We start from the raw sequence: 19368 nt of genomic DNA on the forward strand, positions 1-19368 counted from the left end.
AAGAAGCTGTAAAATACTTTCATAGCAAATTCTTAGCTATCCTAGATACCCACACCCCATCTCTTTCTATTAGGGCTAAAGCAAAAGCTGACCCATGGCTTTCATTAGAAACCAGACGAAACAATCTCACTTAGAAATAATGCCTGGGACACTCGGTGAGCCTCAACCCCCCCCCCCCCCACACACACACACACACACACAAATCAACTTAGATACAGGCAGCTAAGAAATGATACAAAAAAATCTGTTATGACTGGCAAAAAAACTATTATTGCCACCTACAACAGAAACACCAAAATAAACCCCAAATATGTTGGGCAGGTATAAATAATCTTCTCCTCCCAGGTAAATCTTCCACCCCACCCCCTCAACTTCTATTGGAAAACCTCCAGTTGAGGTTACCAATACCTTCAATAGCTTCTTTACAGAAACTATCCAGCATCTACCTAGTCAATTGTCCCCCAGCTGCCCAAATCTAATTGTTACTACACCCAGTGCCCAAATTACCTTTAACTTTCAACCAGTCTCAACATCATTTGTCTGAAAACTAATTAAAAAATCTAAAAAAACTACCCTATTGGCTGACCTCCTCCCAGCAGAGTATTTACAAAAAGCAGCCAATGCTGTAGCTTACTCAATATCCATCCTGATCAATAGAACTATATCTGAAGCTTCCATCCCCTCATCTGGAAGATAGCCCATGTTATCCCACTCTATTTATAGACCCACAGCTATCCTGTCTCCACTTGCCAAAATTATGGAGGAATGCATACACAGACAACTGTCTTCTCATGAACACTCTCCTGACAAACTCCCAACATGGGTTTAGACCATACCATAGCACCACCACTGCCCTTCTCTCCTTCACTAACATTATAAATCAAAACCGTAACATTAATAAACTTTCCTCAGCAATCTTCTTAGACCTTTCCAAGGCCTTCGACATGGTAAACCACCAAATACCTATACAAACACTGGAAACCATTTTCTAGACACCCAGACTATCCAATGGTACCAATCTTACCTGAGTGGTAGACAACAGGCAGTCGTATGGAAGGACAACCTATCCACCCTGCTACCCATCACCCTAGGAGTGCCTCAGGGCACCATCTTGTGACCCTTCCTATTTTCTATATTTATAAATGACCTACACAAAGTCATCCCAGAGGCTACCTGTATTCAGTACGTGGACAACTCGACTCTAATATGCTCTGCCACATCCCCAACAGAACTACAGTCTTTATCCCAAAAATCTTTTAACAGAGTTGAACATTGGCTTCTTAATCGCCATCTCATATTCAATCCCAATAAAACTAAGCTTCTGCTTTTCTCTCCATCTCAAAGTTCCACCGTACTGACCTTCACCATAAAATCTAACAATGGCACCATTATTTCACCAGATCCCTCAACCAAGCTCTTAGGTGTAATAGTTGACAATAAACTTAAGTTTGACTGGTATATTAACCATATGATTAAAACAGTTAATAATAAACTTGACTCTCTATACAGGATTCAACCCTTCCTAACTCCCCTAGCTAGGACTGTTATTGCCCACACATACCTGCTCTTTACCCTCCTCTATGCCTTCCCCTTACTCACAAACTTGAGTAAAACGGACTTGAACAAATTCACTAACTGCTACAATCACATTGTTGGATTTGCTGCTGGTACAGCCTATAGAACTCACCCACTGTCTAAACCTTAATCTTCTTGGGTGGCCTGAACTACCTAATCTAATTAAAGTCAATCAACTAGTAATTGCCCATAAGATTCTCTAACAGTCCGAATATACGCCTGTTCTCAAAAGCCTTATCACCCCCGACCAGAACATCGAGACCCTCTGATCCTCTAACATAATGTTAGTTTACATGCTCAAAACTACGCAGCTGGGGATGCTCTGTTTGTCAACTCTGTAGGCAAAGCATGGAACACACTCCCTGATGAACTAACATCAGAACCCTCTTTATCCCAATTTAAGAAAAATCTTATACTATACTTTAAAACAAGGTGAATATGTCCTTGCTTTACCCCCAATTAACTTTTACTCCCTCAACTGTTTGCCTAATGAGGACTTCCTGCCTCTAAGTGCCTCTAAGTGACTATATCCTAGTTATTTGGTTAATAACCTAATAACTTTGTATTAACTTGTGTAACCCCAGTTATGTTTTGATCCTTGTAATGAATGTAACTCTGTTTGGAAATTGTAAAACCTTATTTATATGCATATATGAAATAGTATTTTGTAGTATGTATATAGTATGTAGTTTGGAGCTTTTCTTCCCGGGCCTCCGCTGAAAATGGACATGTATCCAGTTGGACTATCCCGGTCAACAAATGTAAAATTATATATATATATATATATATATATATATATATATATATATATATATACACACACCACATACATACACTGTCTCTCCAGCAGGTCCTATTAAATAAAAGATCCCTACTGTTTTCATCAGATGTTGTAGGCTGCTTCACAATTACTTGAACTACCACTAACTCAAGCAGTTGGGCCTCAGTTTAATGCCTTATCCAAAGGACAGCAAACTCAGGCATGTAGCACCCTCTTTATGCTACACTGCAGTGTCAGCAATTAATCTGTCTGGCGTGGGAATACAACCCACAGCCTTTTGCACTAAAGATGAGCAGGCTATTGGTTGTGCCAGTAACTCTGTTAAGTAAGTACAAAGTCACTGTGTATGTGGCTGTTGATCAGTGTGCTTACATGTCAAATAACAATGTAAGCATCTAGTCCTGCATTTTGTTATATTACTATAGTATATAATAAAACGGGTCTATATTAGCAAATCTAAAAACCCTTTAACCAAATACCTAAACGTCAACACCTATAACACAAACCGCAAAAATCCCGAATGCACTAAACAGCATAAAATAAAATAACGAACCGTCATAGTCGGCCAACCCCACCACCCACTACATACTACCTACCCAAACAAAATAAATAAACCACATACATACACTAACCAAACCCTACTTCTAACCTAAAGTAAAGCACCAAACCCTACTTCTAACCCTACACTAAACCCCACACACACAACTAACTATGCACTATCCTTAACCCCCCCTAACCCTAAGGTTCGTAACTACCACACAAGTACCCTACAGACATACACCCAAAAAAATAAATACACATACATATAACAAAACCCTACTTCCAACACTACACTACACTCCACATACACAACTATCTATGAACTATCCTTAACCCCTCCCTAACCCTAAGGTCCGTAACTACTGCACACTTTCCCTACAGACATACACCCAAAACAAATAAATAATACACATACTTACAGCTAAATAAAACCCTGCTTCTAACACTACACTAAATCTTACATACATTACCTATCTATTAACTTACCTTGACCCACATCCTAACCCTAAAGTCCTATCTATCGCACACTTAACCTTACGGAGCTATACCGCAGACCAACCAACCATTGCACTTTGACATTTCCATTTTCGCTGTTTCAGACATTCGGCGTTTCCATATTTTGCGCAAAACGTGTTGCTCTTTCCATATTTGCGATTACGGTCTTTCGCTCTGCTAATAGGAATCCTAATAAAACAGATTATAGTGAGATGAAACGTAGTGTGAAATGCTTAAATGGGAAAGGGGAGGACTGTGGTGGTTATCAGAATCCAAAAGCAGCATGAAATGCTGTAGTGGGAGAGGGAAGGAGTGTGGTGGTTATCAGAACCCAAAAAAGAACTCTGATGCTAAGGGCAGAGGTGTAATTAGGACTTAGCAACTTTGTGTGAGTCTAGGAAGTATTTAAGAAAACAGATAAGAGCAAACTGATCAAAGGGTTAGTAGTAAGACAAGCTAAAAGAAAAAACAAGTACGAAGATATGTGTGTGTATATGAAAATAGGGCAGGGGAAAGGGTTAGAGATGGGCCACATATAAGGAACAAAGTCAACTGTATGAATGTGGGTCATTCCAGGAAAAAAAAGCAGTCCCGTTACAGAAGGTATATAAGATGACCATGACTGACACTAATCTCATTAGATGTCAGTGGCTTGGGAATACACCACTACTTCCTTATGTCTAGCAGACTTGAAATGGATTATGGGAAAGTGAAAGGGTTGAAAAAATAACAAGATCTCATTGATATTTTAAGCTACATTGCCAGCCATTTGTGGAAAAAAGATATTAAAACTCTAAAAGAAGCACCCAGGGTGATTTTTGAGGTGTTAAAATAGCTCAGAAAACACAGGCAGAGGGTGGAAAAAAAGACTTTAGTTCTAAGGTGTTTTCCTGTAAGGAAAGGGTGCACTACCCATAAGGCTGAAAAACTACATTTCCTTGATACTAGGTTACATTCTGTGTGTGTGTGTGTGTGTGTGTGTGTGTGTGTGTGTGTGTGTGTGTGTGTGTGTATATATATATATATATATATATATATATATATATATATATATATATATATATATATATATGGGTCTACCTGATAACACCGACATGCCAAAACACAGACAACGAAATAACCGACACGAAAACACGGAAAAAAAAAAAGTTCAAAAACATGAAACTTCACATGCCCAACAAACCAAAATCCAGACAAACAACAAAACAAATACCTTTCCCAAAAAACACACACACAACACAAGCACACCAAAAGCCTTACAAACCTACACTAAACCTTACATACACAACTATCTATGCACTAACCTTAACCCAAACCCTAACCCTAAGGTCCGTCACTATCGCATGGTTACCTTACCTGCACCCTAACCCTCAAGTCCATCACTATCGCACACTTACCTTACCCGCACCCTAACCCTAACTCACTTAACCCGCCCCTAAACCTAAACTCCGTCACTATCGCACACTTACCTTACCCACACCCTGACCCTAACGTCCATCCCTGTCGCACACTTACCTTAACATGTTGGTGTTCTCAGCGTCGGGATTCTTAATTGTCGGTCTTCTCCGTTGTTGAGCTTCAGGTGTCGGTGTTCTCGTTGTCGGCGTTCTGCAATGACGGCATTTTCAGGTAGACCCATATATATATATATATATATATATATATATATATATATATATATATATATATATATATATATATACTACCTATACATATCAGTTTATATACTGTATGCTTTTGCACATACATGCACTCTTGGAGGTGTGTATGTGTTTGTGTGTACTTACATAATGTACAATATACACATATACATACAAGGTTTAATACATAGTTTTTCTGATGTGCAAGTTATAAACGAATTTACATCTGATAAGATGAGAGCTATCATATGGAGTGATGCATGTGAGACTTTTTGAAAAATTTCCTAAGAGTAGATATTACAGTTTACAGATGACTTACACATTTTTAAGGTCATTTTGTATTTGCATTTTTCCATGTTTACTAAATGCAGTTCCTTATTATATGCATTTTACTTTGGCGAAAACTGAATGAACTCTGTACAAGAAAAAAGGAAAATACGTAAAATGAGAATGTTTATGTTGTTACCTTATGGTTCTTCAAAAGACATTGACTACAGTTATACATGTTGAGTTAATTCCATATGATACATATTTGTGTGATTATACTTTAACAGGTTTCAGAGTTCCTTTTTACTGGTACAAAAGTTACATGTTAAAATGCTGATAAAGCAAGGAAGACATGCCTTCTAATATATGTTTTCATCTACTCTGTACACACCTTCTAGCTATTAAAACCAATAATGTCAGTGCTGAAGCAGATAGTTCAGAAGTTGGTGACAAAGATGATACGTCACAGTATCATATCAATGCAAGGAATCTTCAATACCCTGACTCCAATGTATATCGTTTTCCTGTACCAGATGAAAAAGTACCTTGGGAGGTAATTATTTTAAAAAGTTGCTGTTTATAGTAAGTCAGTCTTACCAATTAATGTTTAATGACACGCTGGATTATAACATCACGATACAGCATTTTAAAAAGACATATTTTAATACAGATATTTATAGCAATGATGTGTCAGACTATTCTGTTTTGAAGCCAACAGCCCACTGTCTTTAGACATGCCAACTGAAACTAATGTGACAGTGAAAAGTAAATCAAGAAAATGAAACCTACCAGGCATAAGAATTTATTAAAGTTCTTAAAGCAGTGTTGCAAAAAACAGATTAGAAATGTTTGTTAATATCTGAATGGCAATCTGCTATTAAATATTTCAGTACTAAAAAATGTAACACACGGGTAAGTTATTCATTTATACTAAACAGCAATATTTCACATGAACTGAGGACTCAGTGAGTGTAATATGGAAGCAATTTGCTTGGTAACTTGGTTCCTCGTGGAAGTACATACATTTGTGACTAGGAAAGGTCATACTGGATCTTGTATAATCAAAACCCATAAGATGTACTGGAAGTGGTGACCAGAGAAAATAATATGAACTTACTGAGTGGAGATCCACAGTAAGATGGCGCAGAACCTTACAGCATCAGGAAATAATACTGAGTAGGGTGGGGGTCTCAAGTCTTCAAGGAACTGTGGAAGGAATACGGAAATGACATAACATACCTAAGTAGTTTATGCTGGGAAACCACTTTAGTTTCAGTGGCGGGGGTACATGACTGAAGATTTGAATATAATTGTAGACATTGGCTTGTTGAGGAATGATGAGTGTGACAAAGAAATAGTTTGTTTCACTCAAATGGATCATTAGGTAAACAGCATATATTACTAACATTTCATGACTGCAACATGTTTACGGAACAGGTGAGTCTATGATATATCAGGCAATATTCCCAATGCATGAGTAAGAAATATATTGAGGCACCAAATATTTAGCTCCATTGGTGGCTGGAGGCCCCGGCTACATAGGTATAGTTTATTACTTGTAAAATACACTGAATCTATACATTGGGATTTCACTGGTACTTCAGGTACATGATGTGGCATTAAAAGGAAATTCGGGAACCTCAGCCCTTATGCAGGCATATCCACAAACCATGGCAGGCAGTGATGCTGGTATCAGGGCAATGAATAATGTGGGCGCAGGACAGGAGTAAATCCTTCAGAAGAAATACAACACTATCCCTAAACAAAAGGAAAAGATTATGGGGGGGGGGGGGGCTGAGTCTGACTAAGAAGCTATCTCAACTTGATACCATAAATGAAGAAGGAAATTTGCTACATTTAAAATCACAGAAATATGGCTCATAGCCATTTATGGTAAACAAGGAACACAAGAAATCATGCCTGGGTTTCAACGTACCAGGATGCATAGTCTTCATCAGGGACTGGGAAGTAAAATAGATATAGCACCCTATATATGAGGAAGGAACTAAATCAACCTGTAAAAACAAGAAAGAGGAACTCAAACAGTGAGTTATTTTACTAACCATGCATGGCACATCTGTGTTATGTAAGCACTATACACAGGACTCCAATGTGCAGCACTGACTATCAGATAGATCAACAACCAGCCAGAAACTACTTTTAGAAAATCTGTAGCTGTGTTGTCTCCTTAACTAAAGTGCTGCTAATCCATCCTATGCAATTTCTTAGTATTTTCACAAAAAAATGAATTAATTAAAATTTACTTCTCCCGTGGCGTTCTGCCTAGAATTCTAGTAAAAATAAAATAAACTCCAGCACTGTTTAATTATTAAGAAAGAGCACCAAGGTATGAGATGAATCACAGTCCAACTTCTATGCTGGAATAGATTTTATGTCATCTGTTTTATTTTACAGTTATTACCAGTGTAGGTAAACTGACCTATTGACCTTTTTTTATTTTTATTTATTTAATGTATTTATTGACATTTGTTAACCATTTTAGTCCAGCTGAGCCAAGGGCCCATTTTCAGAGGAGACCTGAGGAGAAAAGCTCCAGAAAACTTAACAATTATTACAAACGTTGCAAAATATAATCAACATATAACATAGCAGAAATCCACCAACAAGTAACAGCATAAAATAGCATAGGTCTACTAACAAGTAATGACTCTATAAATATCCTACATGAAGTCGATTTTAAGAATATAGGCATTAAAACAAAGAGCCATCCATATATATATATATATATATATATATATATATATATATATATATATATATATATATATATATTGGGGTGGGAGGATGACATAATGATTAAGGTGTTTACCTTAAAGACACAAGGTGCAGGATTTGATTCTCACATGGGGTAACTGGCTAGGCTTCAAATGGCCCCAAAAGGACAGTTAGCCTAGTACTAACCTATGAAACTATATATATATATATATATATATATATATATATATATATATATATATATATACATACATTAAAAGTAGGAAGGGAAGAGTAAGGTGAGAAGATAAGGAAAAAATAAAAGGAGGTGATGGGTTAATGAGGAAAAGAAGTTGAGTAGATAAGAGGGGAGAATAACGTTTGACATGGGCAGGAGCATCTCTTTTGCAGATAAAGTTTTAGTTCTTGTTTGAGCAAGTGCTTTTGGGGAATGCTTCTTATATTGAGAGGGAGTGAGTTTCAAGCATGGGCCACAGAGTATTTTTAAAGGGACTTTCCAATATTTTTATTGAGTTTGTATATGTCAAGGAGGTGTTTGTTGGTAGTATGGAGGTGATGATGGGGTTATAGTAGGAGACTAGATTAGAGATGGAGAGGGAGAAAGAGGAGTTATTCAGGATAGAGTGTGTAATATGTAATTCAGGGAGTAGTTGTTTAGACAGTTCAGGCCATTGGAGTGTCTTAAGGGTGAGGCAGTGGTGGGATTTGTATGGGTGATTGGAGGTAAATCTAGTTATTTTGTTATATGTTTGCTAGTTTACTAATAAGAGATGTTTGAACATTAGTAAGAACAGGGACAGCATAAAGAAGACAGGGTAGAAGGAGTGACTGAGCTAGGGAGGGTTTGGAGGAGTGTTTAAAAAATGTTTGGTTGCAATAGAGGAGACCAAGTTTCTGGTGGGTCTTTTTTATACATTGTTGTATATGAATACTGAATTTTAATTCATCATCAATAATTACTCCAAGCAGTTTGGTATAGGGTTCAGGCTTAATAATGATGTTGTTGAGGGAGCTGATAGAGAATGAGTGTTTCCACTCTGCAAGTATTTTAGGGAAGAAGAGAAGGAGTTTTTTTTGTTTGTTTTGGAATTAGTATGAGTTGACTGTCAGAGAGCCAGGTTCCAACAGAGGAGAAGGTTTGTTGAGTGAGAGCTAGACGTTCAGGGATGCTGTGGGCAGAGCTGATGAGAGGGGAATTATTGGCATATTTTAGAAGTGTAGAGAGATTAGTAGCAGAGTGAAGTTTATTAATGAATATATTAAACTGGAGGGGGCCCTGAATAGATCCTTGGGGAATGCCAGTAGTCCTTGGACGTAAGCGGTGATTAAACTCTGTTACGCTTTTTTGGTTTGCATTGCGTTCTTCCTTCCTTGGATATCATTTGGATATCATTTGGAATGCCAGTATTTACTGGGAGGAATGGAGAGAGGACTGCTTGCCAGTGGATGGATTGTTTCCTGCCAGAAAGGTAGCTAGAGAACCATTTAATGGAGGAGGTACAGAGATGAAGGTCGGAAAATTTAGTTAGAAGTTTGGAGTGAGAGACAGTATCAAAGGCCTTAGAAAGATTGAGGAATAAACAGGAGATGAGCAAGTTATTGTCACGGGATTCAGCTACTGTTTGGGTGAAAGAGAGCAATGCAGTGACTGTGCTATGGTGGGGTCTAAATATATATTGGGTGGGAGTAACAAGGTTATTGTCAAGATTGTATTTGAGTAACAGTGTATGGATGCACTTTTCCAAGATTTTGAATAGGGGGGACAGGACAGCAATGGGTCTAAAGTTAGAAGGATCAATAGAGTTTCCACCTTTATGGAGAGGGATAGTATAAAAGGATTTCCATATGTTTGGAACATGGACTTCAGAAATGGAGCAATTGATAAGTATAGAAACAGGGTAGGCAGTAGAATGTGCAGCAATTTTTAGAAAATGGGAGGGTAGTTGATCACCAGAGGGGGGAAGCAAGGCTTAAGTTTATTTAGGAGAGATTTAATAGCAGTAATGGGAACTGGTTGGAAAGAGAATGTATTGGGAAGAATTTTTGTTATGGGGCGATGAAGGGTTTGAGTCAGAAGTACTATTTTGTGTACGTTTTTGGATTGTTTCTATGAAATAATTGTCAAGGAGGGTGGCAGTTTCAGTAACAGTGTTGTATGAAAAGAGGTTGGGAGTAGAAGGATTGCCAGGGTGGAGCAGGTTGTTGATGGGAGTCCAGAATTTCTTTGGATATCTGTGTGGGCTACATTGCTTACAGCAGAAAAAAAGCTTTATTTAGTTTTTTGTCATGTTTCTGAGATCTTTGTATCTCTGAAGTAGGAGAGGGCATTTGTTTTTAATGCAGGCTTTCCAGGCACCATCTCTTTTGTGCACAACTGAGTGGGTTTGTTTTGTATGCCAGGGGGAAAAGTTGGATTTAATTCTGATTTTTCTAGAAGGGACAATTGAGTCGAGTGTGTCAAGGAAAAATCTTATTGAAGGATTCAACAGCCTCATTGAGAGGGAGGTGATATAGGAAGGACCATTTAATACTAGATAGTTTGGAGTTTAATGTATCTGGGTCAAAGTGGGTAAAGTTTCAACATACTCTGTATGTATGATGTTTGAGTGAATGTTGGGTGAATCTAGCAATAAAGGTTGGGGAGTGGTCACTTAAAGAGTTAGGAAGTATGCCAGGGTTATGATAAATGTTAAGAGCTCTGGTAAAGATCCAGTCAAGGATAGGTCCAGATGTGGAGTATTTGTTAGTCTAGTAGGGGTGGATATGAGTTGGTAAAATCCATGAAGGTTAAGACTGAGTAGGGGATGAAGTGGACAGTTTAGACCAGTCTATGTTAACATCCCCGAGTATAATGCTATCATAAGGGACATATTGAGTGAAAGAGGATAGAAGGTTCCCTAGGATGGAAATATTATCATCGGGGGTTACGTATATAGAGAATATGGCAAATCTTTTGTGAGGGTTAAGGTAAATGTTTATGATAAGAATTTCTGCAGGTGAAAAGCTAGGAACAGAGATGGAGAGTAGGGACAGGTTAAATTGTTTGGAGTAGAGGATAGCACCCCCCCCATCCCACTTGGTTCTATCTGAGCAAAATATGTTGTAGCCAGGAGGTAAGATTTCTGAGTTGAGGATGTGAGGTTTAAGCCAGGTTTCTGATAGGGTTAGAACGTGGGGAAAAGTGTTAGAAATCCATGAGGGATGTTCTGTTATTTTATTTAGAATGCTTTGAATATTTAAAGAGAAAAGTTTTAGTGATTTGGGTGAAAGAGTGTCAGTAAAAAAAAAAAAAAAAATTTCTAAGCTTGTTTCCTGCCTTTCCTATAAGATGTCTAGTCCAGATACAGATTTGCTGTATCCAAGACTGTTTGTAAGCTTCTGAGCCCCCAAGCCTTTCTGTGTTGGAGGGAAGCCTTCTAGCTTAATTTTATTTCTTAGAACTAGCCAGTTTTCTAGTTTCAGCACTCAAATCTGTTTCTTTGAGCTCAGCACTTGTTCAGAACTCATTGTAAGCACAAAATAAGTTACAATTACTACAGCACTCAACTTTCCTCACTTGTCTACAGGAAAACAGTTTTTAGTACTTAATAAATAAGCACCTATCCAGGCATGTCTAAGAGTCAGCTCCCGGTGTTTTCTCCTGTCTACCTGATGAATCTGGGCATCTTGGGGCAATGCAGCAATTGCCTCATGTACACAGACAACCATCTCCTCCTACCACCCAACATTACAACCTGTGAGAGATGCACTTATATAACCAAACTGGAAGCAAAGCTCTCTTCACCCAAGACTGGACTAGACAGTCAAGAGGAGAAGGTAAACACTTGCACCACACCATACTCATCACATAGTCCCTCAAAACCTACACCACCAAAACACACACATAGAAACACAAAACCCACACCTACATTCACGGAGGCTCACAAAAAAAATATACTCAAGCAACAGAGACCTCCAAAGCAGAAATATAAGCAACCTCTACCCCCAATACAACCTAAATGAAACATAGCCCACAAACTCAGTGTGCCACTCAACGACAGTCCATAAGGCATAACAACGTACCCAACACCCTAGTCATAGGTGACTCTATAGTCAGGCACACTGATGTTCCACTCACCAGGCTAAACAAGGAGAAAGTTACTGTCAGCTGCCTGTCAGGTGCCAGGATCTGCCACATTATGCATGCACTCAGGTCACTCCACAGCAAGTACAAATATGACTCTGTCATTGTCCATGCTGGTGTGAATGACCTGAGATGTACCTCCCTGGACTACATGAAAAGAGACATGGAGGAGCTTTCTGATCTTGTAGCTCAGGCAGGTATGACCCTAGCCCTGAGTAGCATCCTGCCATCACCCAGAATGATACCACAGTACAAGGACAAAATGATTGACTTCAACAATTGGCTAAGCTTCTGGTGTCATTCTACGGGGATCCAGTATCTGTCTGCCTAGGATGACATGATCGACAAACCACAATGCTTTGCTAGAGATGGCCTGCACCTGTCGCCCTTGGGATTCCAGATACTGGCTAAGGCTCTTGCCACCCCTATAGTGCCTTTTTTAGTCAAGATTCAAATGACAAATTCACCACCGTAACAGGTAAAATCAAGTAAAATCTGAGGGTAATGCTACTTAATGCTAGAAGTCTAAACCTCAAAATGCACTCACTCAAGGCACTCCTTAAAATGGAGAACATCGACATCTGTGCAGTGACAGAGACCTGGTTCAAGGCTCCAGAGAGCACCCCTGCATTACCTGGTTATAATTCATACCACACCTTTCAACCACCTAACCTGGACCGAAGCACTAAAGGTGGAGCCGTGTCCATATTCATTAAGGATATACACACCTCCAGGCTAGTTGCTCAGCATAGTGCATCTGAGATTATCCAACTGCAACTAACTCTGGGCAAGACCGCAATGCAAATTGTAGCTTGCTACAGATCCCCCACCATGCTCCAGGATTCCCACTCCTCATTTCTTGATACACTGGAAAATATTGGGGTACAACCTAACACCCTAATAATGGGCGATTTCAACTACCCCACCATTAACTGGGAAAACTACTCATGTACCAATTCTTGTGCTCAACGTTTTCTGGAATTCATAAATTCCAATGCCTTGGATCAACTTATCCACACCCCCACCAGTGGCAACAATATCCTAGAACTGGTCATTACCAACATGCGCAACCGGTGTTCCACACCAGAGGTCAATTCCTCGTTGGTCAGATCCGACCACAAGCAGATCACCCTAGACATCCACATCCCACTCCCACTCCCCATTAGGGAAACCACCGTAAAAAATTTCTCCAAAGCCAACTTCACCCTTCTTAAGACAGAAGTGGCAAACTTTACGACACCCATGCTGACAGGCAATAGAGATACGACTGCTGAATCCTATACAATTGCACTTTATAAGCACTTACACGAGTGCATGGATTGTGCAATCCCCTAACACAACCAAGATGCTATCCTCCAAAAAAAGGAAGCCAATCTGGTGGTCCCCTGCTATAAACAAACTCTACAACAGAAGAAAGAAACTGTTGCAAAAAAAAATAAAATCCCATGATTGGAGGAACTCCGTCGTCAGCCTCAGTAAGAAGCTAAGATCCCTCATAAAATCCTCCAAAGCTAGTTACGGAAACAAAATCGCCACTGATTCTAAAGACAACCACAAAGAATTCTATAGCTATGTCAAGAATCTCAATGGCAACACTCAGATCTGCTCTGAGTTAAAGCACAATGGCACTAAATATAAAGAACCGACTGATATTGCCAACATCCTGGCAGATAGGTTCAGTGCTAACTTTACCCCTCTCTCATCCCCTAAAGGGCCCATCTCTATACTGGAAGAATGCAAAGTACCTGTAATCATGGCTGCACAGGTAAAACACACTCTCCAAAGCCAAGAACACAGCATCCGTGGGACCTGATAACATCCCAGGCTGCATTCTACATGAACTACAGAGCAAACTGGCACCTCACCTAAGTACCATGTTCAATCATAGCCTCACCTCAAGCTTTGTGCCCACTGAATGGTGCACAGCAATGGTTATCCCACTCCACAAAGGGGGAGCCACCACGGACCCCAGGAACTACCGCCCCATTAGCCTGATGAGCCTGGTCTGCAAGGCTATGGAGTGTATCATCATGGAACTTATAAACAATGACATTGGTAATCTCCAAACTCTGGACCCTACCCAGTTTGGGTTTGTAAAAGGCAGATCACGTCTCTTAAACCTGATAGACTTCTTTGAAGCAGTCACCAAAGCCGTAGATGAGGGTAAGGTGGTACGCACAGCCTATCTAGACCTCGCCAAGGCTTTTGACACCATCCCCCACTCTGGAATTATAGACAAACTCACTAAACTAGGTATAAATCCGTACGTCACAAGATGGATTGCCAACTGGCTCACTGACAGAACCCACACTGTGAAAGTAGCAGACTCTAAATCCAACTTCAGACCAGTGACAAGTGGTGTACCACAGGGTTCAGTCCTAGGTCCTCTCCTGTTTGGTATCTACTTCTCTGAAGTACAGGATAACACAGAAGGTCTTTGGTTAACAAAGTTTGCAGATGACTGCAAACTAGGAGCCTTAATCAAAACTCCTAACGATGTGAACAGATGGTGTCAAAGCCATGGCATCAAGCTTAATGATAAAAAGTGCGTTGTCATCCCTTTTGGTAAAAACTCTGTACCCATGAACTACCACATAGACGGTAGTCTACTTAACACCGAAAGTGTGATAAGAGACCTTGGGACATAGGTGGACAGTAGTCTCTCCTTTGATAATCACATCACCACTGTAGTCATGAAATCCTTCTACATGGCACACCTCATTACAAAAGGTTTCTCATCCAGGAAAAAAGAGGTCATTGTTCCCCTCTACTCATCACTCATTAGACCCATTATAGAGTACAATGCCCCTTTTGGTATGTACCTCACAAGACATCTACAACAACTGGAAAGGCCACAGAAATACCTCACAAAGAGGATTATTGGCCTCAAACAGATGCCCTACACAGACCGTCTCAAAAAACTCCAGCTTTACTCTGTCGCATACCATCTACTCAGAGGAGATCTCTGCCTAACATACAAAGCTATGTCAAACCCAGAGCTGTTGGACATGCTCCATGTAAAGAAATCCCAATCCCTCCGAGCTAAATGCTCTAGGGACCTAAACCTTGTCACGACAATAAACAGAACATTCTGGAGGGATAGATTCCTGTCCCAGAGACTTCCCATACTCTGGAACAAACTACCTATCTATATCAAACAAAGCTCCTCATTAGCACTCTTCAAGAAAAATCTTGATGATTGAATCGGAGATAGGAAATTCACCCCGGGGATCACTTCTGTGGCTCTGCTTGACAAGGGCACAGGAAAATAATTCTCTTGGGTGGCAAAATCCAGGGTACCATTTGGCTAGGCTTATATAGGCCCTAGGCCAATAGCCTAGTACCTACCTATGAACCTATGATGGGGTAAGTGAGGGGGAGAGGTTTGAGTTGTGATTTTGTGAGACATAGAGGCAGGAGGCCATGGGTTGGGGTGGATGTCCCCGTCCAAAAGAAGTGTGTCAAAGAAAGTGAGAAGATATGTGAATAGGTTCAGAGTAGTAGGATGTCTTGGTTTCAGACTAGTGGAGAGAGATGAAATTAGAAAAGTAGTAATTTTGAATAGGTCAGAGGGTGAGCTGGAAAAGTGAGATGGAGATATTTGATGTGGGTGAGAAGTAGTGTGGGTGATGAGAGAATAGGGGAGAGTCAGTGAGGGTGATTGATAGCAGAGTGGTGTATGGCAAGAAGTTGTTAGTGAGAGGAAGAAGAGAAAGGTGGCAGAGAGATAGAGAGGCCACATGTTGAGAGATGAGTAGAGGATGAAAAAAGAGTAGGAAGTGCAGAGGACAAAGGGTATTGTGCGCTAGTATGGAGTAATGAGGAGAAGCTGGGGTTAACTAAAAATAAGAGGAGAAGATAGTGGCAGAGAAGGATGGTATAGGGAGGAGTAGAGGTAGGTAATGTGAATAGAGGGGAGGAGAGTGTGGTGGAAGAGGTAACAGCAGAGAACAGGTGTTAGTTGATTGGAGTGGCTGATTGGATAGAGGGAAGGAGAGGGTGTGGCATGGAAAGCATAAATGTAATGAAAGAGGGGGTGGGTGGGAATGGGGCTAGGGCAGTGGAGTGAGCCCGAATGGAGTGAGGGAGAATGGAGTGGGTTGGTCCGTGTATTGGAGGTAAATGGACAGTAGAAAAACAATCAGTTAGCTTAAAAATAAGGACAGATAAGTAAGTATGGTCCTATCATAGAAAGAAAGGAGAATAAGTGGGGATGCAAGAGATAATTTTACAGGCATGCAGGTTGGTGAGAAATGTAATTATTAAGTAAGACATATCCTGCTATGTTTTAAACTGTGGGACACAAAGTACAATGCAAATATGTAGTGACATTAGTTGCACTTGAAATAATCTAATATACTGCCTAAAAGAATATTGCAAGACACCCTGAGTGTAATGGCATGGGGGAACTGCTGGGCTCTGAAAAATAATTAAATCTTATAGAATGCCACCATCTAGTGGCAGAAAGGGGAAATAATGTAAACAACTTAGATGAAAAGCAGAAGGGGAAAAGAACGCTCCCGGGATGGTCTGCAACTGTGCAAGCCACTAAGGTAAAGGTAAAACAACAGGAAAATGTCAAAGTTAGTTAACACAGTAGGCAGTCACCTACATTAATTCACAGAAGGGTACTCTTCCTGTTCAGTAGTTTCCCCAGGTATTCCCACAGGGTGCAGTCCAGCAAGCAAACGATTGGTAGAAGCTGAAGGGAGGAAGAAGAACTAATGATCTTCAGATGTTGAGCTGGTGGCAAGCACACAAAGCAGGGGGACAGGGAGAAGGATTTTGTAGTGGGGAGAAGGAGTTTACAATTTTTTACCTATAACCTGTATTGAATTCAACATGTACCGCCATCGCCAATTACAAACATTTAATGTCTTATCTCAAATTAACCTGAAATGTAATTCTTAATGTAGACAGTATGAAAATTACAGATGGTGGTAACATTGTTGAACCATTTGGAATTTTTTTGAGAGTCCAGTTCATTGGTTTCTAGCTGTACCTTATCTTGAGAATTCAATTCCAAAGCATCTGCCTCTATCTCATATGTCCATCAATATCTGACAAATGTATCACGCAAGCCTTTAAAGGATTAAGACTGACACCACCACTAGGTTGAATAGTTTTAATTTGTATTTCTGCACAGGTCATGTATTTTTTGTCTCACTAATTTGTGTCATATAAAATTATTTAGCTGCATACCAGACATTAGGAGATCTGCTGTATGTACTGTAGTGGTCCAAATTCCTAAAGGAGTAGATCCTAGTAATGCTGAAAACTCTGGGCAAATAAGTCTAACCAGTGAAATTGGCAAAGGCTTGAGAAATTAGTGTTGAGTTTAATTCCATCAAACTTATTACTGCTCACTGACGTAAACCAAAGTGTTTTTTTTTCTTCTATCCATTTTTGTAAAACAAACAGTTTACAGTATAATTGATGCCACATAATGTGAAATCCCAGTTGATATGCATTATCATTGTCTTGCAAATGTATTTGACACTATCTCTTACCAAACTATGATTCAAGCATTGTCCACATTAAATATGAACTGCTTTATTTTTAGATGAATAAACAGTCAGCTCTTTAACTACACCTGTAGATTTAGGTTAAAACTAAAATTTTGTCAGTAAGAGTAGTGAATATAAAATCCATACAGGGGGCCGTTGTTATGACTCTTGAATATTTTTGTCTGCCTTTCCAACTGAGGAAAATGTTTGGATGGTTAAGTTCACAGACAAAGAAAACTGGATACTATTGTGTCTGGCCTGGAAGAACAGAAAAATTGGTAATGTCTGTTGAAATCCTTATTCACCTAGGCATCTGCAAACTGCATTACTTTCAACATCAGGAAATGCAGTGTACTATATTGTGAGTCTTAATAGAGAATACACTTACTCTTTTGAAAATCATTTTCTGCCAACTAGGAATCATTGAAGGATCTTGGTGTTGCTATGGAAAAATCATTGAGTTTGGATATTAAATGAAATTTGATAGTGAGGTGATATTTCATTATCACAGAGGATATATTTTATGCATCATCTCTTCAAGGCATGCAGATGTAATGTTAATTTTAGAAAACACATTGATTAAGCATCAACTTTAAAAACATTTCTTGATTAATATTGAAATCTTAAATCATCGGTAAAGAAAATGTATTCTTCTATAAGAGTGGTCCATCTACAGCATCAATTACCCCTGAGATGGAGACAAGATCCTAACTTAAGCAGTATCGGTTCGATGCTTGAATTGGTAAGGTTCATGAAACAGATTTTGGGTGTTGCAGACTTCCAGATAATCACCACAGTGGTTGTGGTGTTTGTTCTCCACTTCACATTGTAACATTTTGCCATTGTATTTAGAGGTAACACAGCATCTGTCTGGTGTTTACAGGTTTATGCAGTATTTATCTAACTGCATAAAACACATATATAATGGCATATATTTTTACAAACAGAAGTAGGTTATCATTACTAACATCATGATAATATTTGTGCATTGCTACCTTATAATACGGTAGAAGTAGATTTATTTTGCAGTTATGTGACACTCAATTGCTTGACAAGCATATTGTTGCAAATCATAGAGAAATAGTTTCAAATAAAGTAGGTTTTGGTGGAGAAAAACTAGGTATAGGAGGGACAGAGAGTGGAAGGGGCTTTAGGAATAAAGAAAGTAAAAAAAAAATGTGTTGATGGAAAAGATTAAGAAAACGTTTTGAATCCAAAGTTAAGAACAAGTACTATATAGGTTCATCAAGAACTTAAAAAAAAACAAAGGAGACAAACGAAAATTACAATTACATTGTCCATAGAAACCTAGATGAACAAGGACAGGAATGATAGCAGTTATAAATAATATCAGGAGTCTATGCCTAAACATAAAAACACTAGTCTATGGAACCACATCCCATTAAATATAAATACAGTCGAGAACATAATGCTTCTAAGTCAGCAATGATGTTTGAACTCTAAATGTACCCCGTTCGAAATACCTTCATAAATCATCTTACAATTCTACTGACGAGTAGTTACTTACATAAACCTGATCAGTGATCTATAAACCAAATTATTATTTATTTTTATTTCAGATTGTAGGTGTACAAAGTGTTACTTCATGAGTTAATACTTAATCTGGAAAAAAGATATTTGTTAATTAGGTAAACCCACTCGACAAACAGACCCTTAACAAGGGCAACTTGGTAGCAAAGTTGG

At 39.1% G+C, this 19368-nt stretch overlaps 1 protein-coding gene across 1 annotated transcript in view; it reads left to right on the plus strand.

Moving 5' to 3' along the window:
- Positions 1–19368, plus strand: part of LOC122792941 (transient receptor potential cation channel subfamily M member 2-like) — a 1068883-nt gene that overhangs the window by 985656 nt on the left and 63859 nt on the right. The window contains exon 26 of the mRNA XM_044060527.1: positions 5697–5851. Coding sequence (XP_043916462.1) covers positions 5697–5851 — 155 coding nt within the window. The remainder of the gene's footprint in view (positions 1–5696; positions 5852–19368) is intronic.

The sequence above is a fragment of the Protopterus annectens genome, chromosome 2.part0 (genome assembly GCF_019279795.1).
Source record: "Protopterus annectens isolate FY-2018-M chromosome 2.part0, PAN1.0, whole genome shotgun sequence".
NCBI lineage: Eukaryota > Metazoa > Chordata > Ceratodontiformes > Protopteridae > Protopterus > Protopterus annectens.